Raw genomic sequence first — 11,091 nt, 5'->3', positions numbered from 1 at the left:
TTTTAAAATCATCTCTTTATTCACTTCTTCTATCTTTAAATATAAATCAAACCTCAGTAATAAATATTATAAAATATTAAATGGAGTTTAGGCCTCAGCCTCAATACAGCACAGTACAAACCAGATGCTAACATGCTAAATGCTAATAAAGGTCCAGGTCCAGGTCCAGGTCCAGGACATTTAGAGCTGAAACGTCTTCTAGTCCAGATGAGTTTATCCCAGATCTGGATTTTAGTTGAACCTAGACGTCTCCACTCATCACTGGACCCCCTTGGACCCCCTTGGACCCCCTTGGACCCCCTTGGATCCCCTTGGACCCCCTTGGACCTGCAGTGAAACTGGGGACAGAAAATCCTGAGACTGGTTCAGATGATGGACCTGAAGTCTCTGAGGAGGCGTGGCCCTAAACTCTGGACCAGTCCACCCGAGGGTCTAGATCTGAACCTGCTGAAATCTTCAAACCTGAAGAAGACCCCTGGTTACCATGGCAACAAACACCTGGACTGATTTTACTCCTCAGATCTGGTTCCATAGTTACCCGGACCCAGACCCAGACCCAGACCGACGTGTGGCTCCACCACCGACCCGTGAACATCCCGTTTCACCTCCATTTATTTCATGAATCAGTTGAGTCCCCTTGATGTCAGCAGGGGGGCAACAGCAGTGGTCTCCTGGTCCTGGTCCTGGTCCTCCATGATGGACTGCAGAGCCTCCAGTCCCTCCACAGAGACCACCAGGCTGCCAACCACCTCGCTGCTGTCCTCCACGTCCACCACTGGAGACACAACCTCAGCTTTAACTGCTATTCACTGCAGAGCTTCACAGGTCAAAGGTTCTGGGTTCAGGTCTCACCAGTCAGACTGGACTCCATCAGGTCTCGACCCGTCTCCAGGATCTCAGGGATCCTCAGGAAGGCCACACCCACGTCCTCACACTCCCTGTCCTGCTCCTCTTCCTCCGGAGGCTCGCTCACCACTGTGAACCGGATCCTGTCAGGGTAAAACCATCAGATCCAGGAGGAACCAGTTAGAAAACCACAAACATGTTGAACCAACCATTTCTAGAACTTAGAATGTAAATCTAACCTGGACATTTCTAAAGCTGATCAACACATTTAGTTATTTACAACTATTTCCATTAAAACTATTTAGGACCATGTCCACAACTATCAGGTGTCCAACCAGTAATAATGTCTGAATGTCTCTAAACTGTCTCCTGTCTCCATAGACTGAGTATAGCCTCACTGTTCCTTAGCAACCACTGACACATCATGTCCTGATTGGTTGATGGATGCATGTTTCCACCAATAGGAAAGGGGCTGTCATGTTGTGTTTCTTTCTATCATGTGTAGCTGGCTAGCTCCCTCCTCCTGCTAGCTCTCTCCTCCTGCTAGCTCTCTCCTCTTGCTAGCTCTCTCCTCCTGCTAGTTCTCTCCTCCTGCTAGCTCTCTCCTCTTGCTAGCTCTCTCCTCCTGCTAGCTCTCTCCTCTTGCTCTCTCCTCCTGCTAGCTCTCTCCTCCTGCTAGCTCTCTCCTCTGGCTAGCAGCAGGAGAAACAGAGACTCAGTGAGAAGAGTCCTGATGCTACGTGGTCTTAAACTGGTCATGTGACTCCAGAGAGTTTAACAGAAGAACAGGTTTTGATGCTACAGGGACCTGGTTGTGGTTCATATCAGATCTCAGATCAATGAGGTTTTAAATTAAATCTGGATGAGAAACTAAGTAAAGATTCATTTGATGGAGGTGTGTTCCCTCATTAAACTGAGGAACCAGATGTTTGTCCAGATGTTCTTAAACATCTTCCAGGACGTATTAAGGCTTCGTCTCTCACCGTTCCATCTGAGGGTTTCGTCCCTGCAGGACTCGTCTCAGAAGACGTCGTCTGGGTTCGTTGTTCTCAGCGTCCACAGGAACGACTGCAGGATGAGAACAAACAGAGACTTAGTGAATCTGATCCACATCATGTCCTCAACGATGGAGACGGTGGTTTGACTGAGGACACCCGGAGAGTCAGAGACATGTGGACGTCATCACGTCTCATCCTTTATTATTTCTTCAGGATTAAACTGCAATGAAAACATTGATCTGAAACTACATGACCAGAGTCTGGTAGCTGGACCTGGACCTGGACCTGGCTCCAATGGTCTCTGATGGTCTATCAATTGGAGCCTGGATCAGAACAGGTTCCTCCAGGTCCAGGTCCAGGTCCAGGTCCAGGTCCAGGTCCGGGTCCAGGTCCGGGTCCAGGTCCAGGTCTGCAGGTGATTGGTAGCTGGATGGTTCAGTGTCTCTGTCCTGGTCCCAGAGACATAGCTCAGGTATAGATCTACTCTGATGTTCCAGCATCAAGTACAGACCTGGTCCTGGTCCTGGTCCTGATCAGGCTCTTACCTTTGCTGTAGTTGTAGTTGAGGCTCTTGCCCTGGGGGGGTTTGGGCAGAGACAGGGGGGTTTCCTCAGTGGGCAGATCCAGGAAGGAGTACTCCACGAACAGCCGGACCACACTGTCGTCCCGGGTCACACGAGACCCTGGCCTCAGACTCAGGGACACGATCTCCACCCGAACCCTCTCTGTGGGCTGAGACCAGAACGTGACCCGGTTATTTATTCAACCACAACTCAGAACCATGAGACGGATGCGGCCCAGGACCTCAGACCCTCCTCCCGCCTCTAAATAAACTGGACATAGTGACCACCACCAAGCAGGATTTAGTTAAACCACCACGAATGGTTGGTCCCACGATCCTTCAGGTTTATTCATCATTGCATCAGTTACTGGAAGAGTTACTATTAGAAGAACTATTATCCAGTTAGATCCAGTTAAATGATGCTGAGTCCTTCTCCTGCTCTCACTGAACTCTGATGTTTGGAGTTTGCACCAACCTGTGCATCAACCCGTGCACCAACCCATGCACCGTGCACCAACCCGTGCACCGACCCATGCACCAACCCGTGCACCAACCCATGCACCGACCCATGCACCAACCCATGCACCAACCCATGTACCAACCCATGTACCAACCCATGCACCAACCCATGTACCAACCCATGCACCGACCCATGCACCAACCCATGCACCGTGCACCAACCCATGCACCGTGCACCAACCCGTGCACCAACCCATGCACCAACCCATGCACCAACCCATGTACCAACCCATGTACCAACCCATGCACCAACCCATGTACCAACCCATGTACCAACCCATGCACCAACCCATGTACCAACCCATGCACCGACCCATGCACCAACCCATGCACCGTGCACCAACCCGTGCACCAACCCGTGCACCAACCCATGCACCAACCCGTGCACCAACCCATGCACCAACCCATGCACCAACCCATGCACCAACCCGTGCACCAACCCATGCACCAACCCATGCACCAACCCATGCACCAACCCGTGCACCGACCCATGCACCAACCCATGCACCGTGCACCAACCCATGCACCGTGCACCAACCCGTGCACCAACCCATGCACCATGCACCGACCCATGCACCAACCCATGCACCGTGCACCAACCCGTGCACCAACCCATGCACCAACCCATGCACCAACCCGTGCACCGTGCACCAACCCGTGCACCGACCCATGCACCAACCCGTGCACCCACCCGTGCACCGTGCACCAACCCGTGCACCGACCCATGCACCAACCCGTGCACCGTGCACCAACCCGTGCACCAACCCGTGCACCGTGCACCAACCCGTGCACCGACCCATGCACCAACCCATGCACCAACCGTGCACCGTGCACCAACCCGTGCACCAACCTGTGCACCAACCCGTGCACCAACCTGTGCACCAACCTGTGCACCAACCCATGCACCAACCCGTGCACCGTGCACCAACCTGTGCACCAACCTGTGCACCAACCCATGCACCAACCCAGCACCAACCCATGCACCAACCCATGCACCAACCCGTGCACCAACCCATGCACCAACCCGTGCACCAACCCGTGCACCAACCCCCTGGCCCTTCGTGTTCTTCAGTCTCTGAGTTCTCATCCACTTTATTATTTAGAAAAACACAGTTTTCCCTGGAGTTCTGATCCAGTTCAAAGGATCAGTTCAGTCCAGATACCAGGATGTGTGCTGGACTCGTAAAGTCTGAGTTTACTTGTTGCTGATGAATCTTTAGTTAGTGGCTGATGAGTTGTTTCGTGTACTACAGGAGTTACTGGAGAAAAAGAAACATTAATCATCTTTATATTTCTGTCTCATGAGTCTGGACCCAGTGTCCATCATTAGTGTCTCCTCGTTAAAGCACTGACTGGTTAACAACAACAACCTGGAATCAACCAAAACAAACCAGCAGCACAACAAGCCTCTAGACATTCACTCCTTTATTCATTCACTCTGTTCCTCCGGCCGAGGCCTCTCTCTGATCTGAGGAAGGAAAACACTGACCTTCCTCCCTGTGGTGAGTCCATGAATGATGCAGTCATCACTATCAGACTGACTGGACTCTCTCCCATCTGGTCGGCAGTCTGGAGCCTCCACAACGTCTGGAGCCAAAATAAACAGAGGAGGAGGAGGAGGAGGAGGAGGAGGAAACACAAGGAAAGAAGGGAGGAGAGGAAGACATTCTGTTGTTAACATCCTGTCCTGGTGTCATTAATATTTATGAACATTTACGTTAAAGACAAATTCATTCATTTTACTTTTCATAATTCTGACTCCACAAAGGAACTTCTCTCTGGTCCAGGATTATCTCACCAAGGCTACATGCTACATAGCAATGCTAAGCTAACTCTGACTACAAGATGGCTGCTTTCTGTTTATTATCTGGACTGTGAATGTAATGAGATTGTGTGGATGATGGAGACATCAGTGGAACGTCCTCTTGGACCTGGAGGATGTAAATTAATGTTCAGACCTTCAGGGATTTCCTCCGAGACTTCAGAGCCGTCTGAGGACTGAGCGCTGGCAGAGACCAGCTGTCCATCAGAGACATGAGACTCTTCATCGTCCTCCCCTTCCTCGGTGGCGCTGCGAGGAGCTTTAGACACGACCTACAAACACAACAGAGATTCCCAGTCATCTACTCTGTTAAATACGCACTGAACCACAGTGAAGCTGAAAAAAGTGCAGCTTGAATCTGTGGTTTTAATGATTTTCAATAAAAGTTTAAAACTAATAATAAACCAAATCCATTAAAATCAGTGTTTCTACTAATCAGTGACATGTCACATTTAATTTGCATTTAGATGATTGAAAATATTTCAAGTTTTGTTTTGTTTTTTCCAAAAATTTGTGACAACAACTGGCACATAAAGGGTTAGAAAGAGTCAGAAACTATCAAAATGTTGTTATTCATTAACAGGATTGACTGAGCGGATTAAAAGACTTATATAGAACAAATATTAACATGTGCTAGTTGAGGGCGTTTTTTTGAAGAAGACACTTTTGTCCCTTAATAATAACAAGGCAACATTTTTAAAATGAGATCTGATCCTGATTAAGTGATGAGACACCTTTACAGCTGATCTGTCCTTCCTCTTTACTGGACTCTCGTCTTCAGGCTGCAGAAAGAAAAACAGAGAAACCTCCTAAAGCTGCTGGGTTTGTTGCTGCACATGGACAAGGCGGGAGGCGAACCTCTAACCGCTGCTCTACAACTCTATAATAATCATCATATTCTCTTATCAGCGGATCTCGTGTCTCACCTGCTCGTCTGCAGCTGAATCTACAAACGTGACTTTTTTAGCAGAAGCTCCGTCCTTCACTGGCTTCCTCTGTGCGGGTTTGGGGGGCGGAGCCTGATGATCAGAAAACAATCTGTTAGCATCTGTAGGACATGTGTAATAGCAACAACAGATATAAGATAATCATGTGCAAATTTGAATGGATGGATGGATGGATGGATGGATGGATGAATGGATGGATGGATGGATGGATGGATGGATGAATGGATGGATGGATGGATGGATGGATGGATGGATGGATGGATAGATGGATGGATAGATGGATGGATGGATGGATGGATGGATGGATGGATGGATGCTCGGCAGCATGTCTTGGTCCAGCTTTGGTCTGTGTCTGTATTTGTTGCTGCATGCTTGGTTTTCTTTTTTGTTTTTGTTCAGTTATGGGATTATGTCCATTGTAACTTTTTCTTTACTTTTCACCTGCCAATGGAACTCGAGATGGAAATGAGCCGTGCGGCTATAATTGTATTTATGTGTCATCGCACCTTTTATTCAGCTGGTAAAACTCATGTAGCTTTACCTTAAATGGGGACAAAATAGTAACAATAATGTGCTTTTCCACTGTTAGATGCTAAAAGTCGCTTTACATTGTTTGCATTATTCATTCGCTCACACAGTCTCATCCTGGTGGTGGTGAACTACCTCAGTAGTCACAGCTGACAGAAACGTGGCTGCAATGTGTCTACGGCCTCCGACCCCCCCCCACCACCACCACCACCACCACCACCACCACCCACTGGCAGTCATCCACCAGGGAGCACACACCTGGGCCCAGGTGGGTTCACCACCAACCTTTCAGTTACTGGACGACCGCTCGGTTTCACCTTTGTAGTTTCACATGATGAGCTCACCAGTCTATGCTAGGCTAACTAGCTAACAGCTTGTCCTGTCTCCAGTCTCTATGCTAAGCTACCTAGCATCAACCCAACACTGACTCAGGTTTATTCTGATGAATGAAGTCCTGACCTGAGCATCTTCAGGATGACGGGAGGAGCGTTGGAGGTCTTTAGCCTGCTCCTCCTCCTCCTCCTGCTCCTCCTCCACATGTTTCCTCTCCTCCTCCAGATCCACTCGGAGCTGTTCAGGTTTCTGTTTGGCCGTTTCCTCTGGGATCAGTCTGAACTCTTCAGAGTCCGATGGGGGGACGTAGCTGAACGTCCACTTCAAAGTAACGTCTATGTGTCCAGAGGGACGTCCACAGGGATCAACCAGCTCAAACTCTCCTGAGACAAAACAGACGCCGCAACATTCATCTCAACAACTGCAACCAAAGACCTAAAGGTTCTTAGAGCAGAGAGCGGCTCCTAGAGGCCAAATACTAAGAACACTCGGTGAACCCTGAGGTTCACTTAATGAGGAAAATACAAACTACATAAAGACAGAAATCTTCACCTGAGATGCTGTGTTCACTGACCAGGTCCCTCAGAGGAACCCCGGCCTTCCCCAGGAACCAGTCCAACTGCTCCTCTTTGTAGTCGAACACATAGAACCAGAGCTCCTCAGACTTCAGGTACCGGTCCAGGTCCTGGTCCATCAGGACCGAGTAGGACTTGACGTCGTGGAAGTCGGGATCCGTGCGGTCGTCAGCTGTAGCCGTGGGGTAGTCGGGGAAGTTAAAGAACTTGTAGACGACGTAGGAGCTCGGCCTCTGGGAACATCTGGACCGAAGACCTGAGCAGCGAAGAACCGACACCGAGAGTTCGTTCCAGCTCCTCGACGACGACGGCTGAGAGAAAAATACAGCTCATGATCATGTGGATGCTAAGCTAAGAGTCTCTATGCTAAGCTAACTGTCTCTATGTTAAACTGTCTCTATGCTAAGCTAACTGTCTCTATGTTAAACTGTCTCTATGCTAAGCTAACTGTCTCTATGTTAAACTGTCTCTATGCTAAGCTCTGTCTCTATGTTAAACTGTCTCTATGCTAAGCTAACTGTCTCTAGGTTAAACTGTCTCTATGCTAAGCTCTGTCTCTAGGTTATTTATCCAAAGTTAAACCTCAAACTTCCTCCAGTCTCTTAGAACTTAAGAAGAGACTCAGATGAATCGTCTTCTCTAAACTCTTCTAGTCCAGATGATTTTTAAACACTTTTTGTCTTTATGCTAAGCTAATAGTTGGACCTGTTTCCGGTATTTATGCTAAGCTAACCTGTGTTTGTGCTGCTGTGTGGAGGTAGTCCAGGGCCTTCAGCTTCTCTTTAAACAGCAGGGCGGTCTGTGCCTTCGGTAGCTTCAGCCTCAGCCAGAACTCCAGAGATCCAAAGGACCACGCCTCCTCACCAGCTCCTGAGAAACATCTGATATTAAAACGTCTTCTAGATGGAGACAGAAGGCTCAGATTCCACGTGGTTCCTAGCTGACTCACCGACCAGCGGTATGCTACCACGAAGCTTCCCGTCCTGCTCCAGAAGCTGCTGCAGACGGACGTGTCCCCGGGCCAGCGTCCTCCAGTCCAGACCCAGAGCCTGGTGCAGCTCCACGGCCACCGAGCCGCCGTGCAGGTAGCGGAGGAAGCCGTCGTCCATGCTCACCACATACCTGGAAGTGAAGCCGTACTTGGGTTCGCGGCCCGTCACCACCGGAGTGGAGTGTGGCTCAAACAGATAGAAGGAGTATGTGCAGAAGGTGGAGGGTTCGGTGTCTCCCAGCGCCTGCAGAGCGTCCGGAGACAGAGTCACACCCACGATCTGAAACTCTACGAGATTCTCTCCACGCTCCAGGTGAACGGGCTCATCCTCTGATTCATCTCCTGCTGGGACGTCCGCTTTAAAAGCATAGGTCTTGGTGCCGTAGGCGATGTCTCTGAGCTGAGCTGGAGACCACAGACACACAACAGACACACAACAGACACACAACAGACACACAACAGACAACAGACACACAACAGACACACCACAGACACACAACAGACACACCACAGACACACAACAGACACACAACAGCCTCAGTCACTGGAATATTAACTTATAGAATTAATAGAAACCAATAGAAACTGAGTTAGTAATAGAAACTAATAAAGGCAGTTTGTGTTGTTACTGATGATTTATAAATTATATATAAGTTCAATTATCTTAAAAAGTTGATGCTGGACTCTGGAAATCTGTCCTGGATCAGTCTGAACACAGAGTCCAGACTGACCTGGGACAGGGAGGACCAACCCGATACCTGACCAGTAAGGGACCCCGACGATACCTGTGACCAGGTAGGACAGACGACCTGTGACCAGGTAAGGGACCAGACCGAGACCTGTGACCAGGTAGGGGATCAGACCTGATACCTGGGACCAGGTAAGGGACCAGACCGGATACCTGTGACCAGGTAAGGGACCAGACCGGATACCTGTGACCAGGTAGGGGATCAGACCTGATACCTGGGACCAGGTAAGGGACCAGACCGGATACCTGTGACCAGGTAAGGGACCAGACCGGATACCTGTGACCAGGTAGGGGACTAGACCTGATACCTTCCAGTTTCCTGATCTTTGCTGCCCTGGTCTCCATCAGCTCCGTCTGACGCTGCAGCTTCTGCTCGTACTCCACTTTATCAGCCTCCATCTTCCTTAACGCTGCTTCCAGCTCCACCTGGAGTCCACAGACCAGAACACACACCGGTTCAGTCTCAGAGTCAGACCTGGACCACAGAGGAAGCCCTGCAGCTCCGCTGAGACCCCCTGCACCTTGTAGTCTTTGCTGATCCTGCTCTCCATGTTCAGGAGGTTTCTGGTCTTCTCCAGCTCCTGGATGGTTTCAGCGTGAGCAGCTCTCAGGTCTGTGATGGAGGTCTGCCGGCTGCTCGCCTCCTCCTTCACCTCCTCCTCCACCTCCTTCAGGAAGCCCAGGTCTCCTCTCTGCTGGGATCTACGTGTCTGATAAAGGTCAAATGAGGTGAATCAGGACTGGAGCTGAACCACGTAGCTGTAGCATGTTCTCCTCTTACTTTAATCAGCAGCAGAGCCTCAGTGAGTTCTGACACATCGTAGTCTCCTTCCTTCAACCAACAGGGACGAGAGCAGAGGTTAGACCAGACCAGACCAGACCAGGCCAGGCCAGGCCAGGTCAGACCAGACCAGGTTAGACCAGACCAGGCCAGGCCAGGCCAGACCAGACCAGACCAGACCAGACCAGGTTAGACCAGACCAGGTTAGACCAGACCAGGCCAGGCCAGGCCAGACCAGACCAGGTTAGACCAGACCAGACCAGGCCAGACCAGACCAGACCAGGCCAGACCAGGCCAGACCAGACCAGATCTGATCTTTGTCAGAGTTCAGATCATCAACGGTTCGGATTGGTTTGTGGGCTGAGTTCAGTCGGAGCCGCCTCTACATATAAACTAACTGATATAAAGGGACGTGCTCACTCTGCTGTAGAACTTCAGACGCTCTCTGGTCTCCTCCAGTTGTTGCTTCTGCTCCAGGAACTGAACGTGAAGTTTCTTGTTTTCTTCTGACAGCTTGTCATTGGTATCTGAAAACCAGGATGAACATATATTATTCTGACTATCGTGATGGTGACAGGAAATAAAGGATGGAGTCGTACCTCTCTCTGCCTGGATCTTGTCCAGGATCTCGTTTTTGTCCACGAGGTCGGCCTTCAGAGCCGCCTCCAGCTGAGAGATCTGGACCCGGAGCTGGTGCTCCAGGATCTGATGCTTCTGCTGCTGGGACACATCCAGGGCTCTGAGAACACACACATATACAATAATATACAACCATTATAACACACACACATAATATGCACCGTTCAGACCTCTCACCTGTTCACCAGTCTCTCGTTGGCGTCCTTCAGCTGGTCCCTCTCTTGCTCCAGTTCTCGGATCCTCTCGTCCAGCTGAACAACAACACAACAGAGGAAACGTTTGTCCTCAGGTGTCTTGTCCTGGGACGTGATACCGTTGCAGATAAATGTTCACCTGCTCCATCCTCCTCTTAGAAATGTTGGAGGTCTGCAGCTGCCGCTCCAGGTCCAGACTCTTCAGCCTCTCGTCCTTCAGCTGAGCCGACAGCTCGTCCACCTTCGCCATGGCCGCCTCGTGGCTGGTCCTCAGGGTCAGCTGAGTCTGGAACACACGGGTCAACAAAGTCTAGCTCCTGTTTAGCTGAGACCAGGGGGGTCAGACTCATTTAGTCCAGGGACCAGGTTCAGACCAGTTTAATCCGGAGGGACCGGACCAGTAACACAATGATAACCTGCACTTTAACATTAATGTTAGTGCAAAGAAGGGGGGGGGGGGGCTGGAGCCTATCCCAGCTGGTAATGGGTGAGGGGGGGGGGGGTCCACCTGGTCTCCAGCCTATCACAGGACTGTATCTGCTTTTATCTTGTTGTTTTTCCTTTGCATTTTCTTCATTTAGATTTTTAATCTAAGAGAAACATTTTAT

General features: G+C 50.1%; 1 protein-coding gene across 1 annotated transcript in view; it reads right to left on the bottom strand.

Moving 5' to 3' along the window:
* Positions 1–276: 276 nt before the first annotated feature.
* rpgrip1l (RPGRIP1 like) overlaps positions 277–11,091 on the bottom strand; it is a 15,115-nt gene continuing 4,300 nt past the window's right edge. Inside the window, exons 8-26 of the mRNA XM_047595274.1 lie at positions 10,623–10,769; positions 10,467–10,540; positions 10,250–10,389; positions 10,071–10,177; positions 9,651–9,701; positions 9,391–9,579; positions 9,178–9,295; positions 8,080–8,526; positions 7,864–8,000; positions 7,108–7,441; positions 6,682–6,938; positions 5,674–5,766; positions 5,482–5,529; positions 4,884–5,019; positions 4,415–4,512; positions 2,390–2,576; positions 1,830–1,914; positions 853–989; positions 277–775 (exon numbers count right to left, since the gene is read on the bottom strand). Coding sequence (XP_047451230.1) covers positions 624–775; positions 853–989; positions 1,830–1,914; positions 2,390–2,576; positions 4,415–4,512; positions 4,884–5,019; positions 5,482–5,529; positions 5,674–5,766; positions 6,682–6,938; positions 7,108–7,441; positions 7,864–8,000; positions 8,080–8,526; positions 9,178–9,295; positions 9,391–9,579; positions 9,651–9,701; positions 10,071–10,177; positions 10,250–10,389; positions 10,467–10,540; positions 10,623–10,769 — 2,937 coding nt within the window. The 3' untranslated portion in view covers positions 277–623. The remainder of the gene's footprint in view (positions 776–852; positions 990–1,829; positions 1,915–2,389; positions 2,577–4,414; positions 4,513–4,883; positions 5,020–5,481; positions 5,530–5,673; positions 5,767–6,681; positions 6,939–7,107; positions 7,442–7,863; positions 8,001–8,079; positions 8,527–9,177; positions 9,296–9,390; positions 9,580–9,650; positions 9,702–10,070; positions 10,178–10,249; positions 10,390–10,466; positions 10,541–10,622; positions 10,770–11,091) is intronic.

The sequence above is a fragment of the Mugil cephalus genome, chromosome 10 (assembly GCF_022458985.1).
Source record: "Mugil cephalus isolate CIBA_MC_2020 chromosome 10, CIBA_Mcephalus_1.1, whole genome shotgun sequence".
Taxonomy (NCBI): Eukaryota; Metazoa; Chordata; class Actinopteri; order Mugiliformes; family Mugilidae; genus Mugil; species Mugil cephalus.
This window is presented reverse-complemented; position numbering and strand designations above follow the sequence as displayed.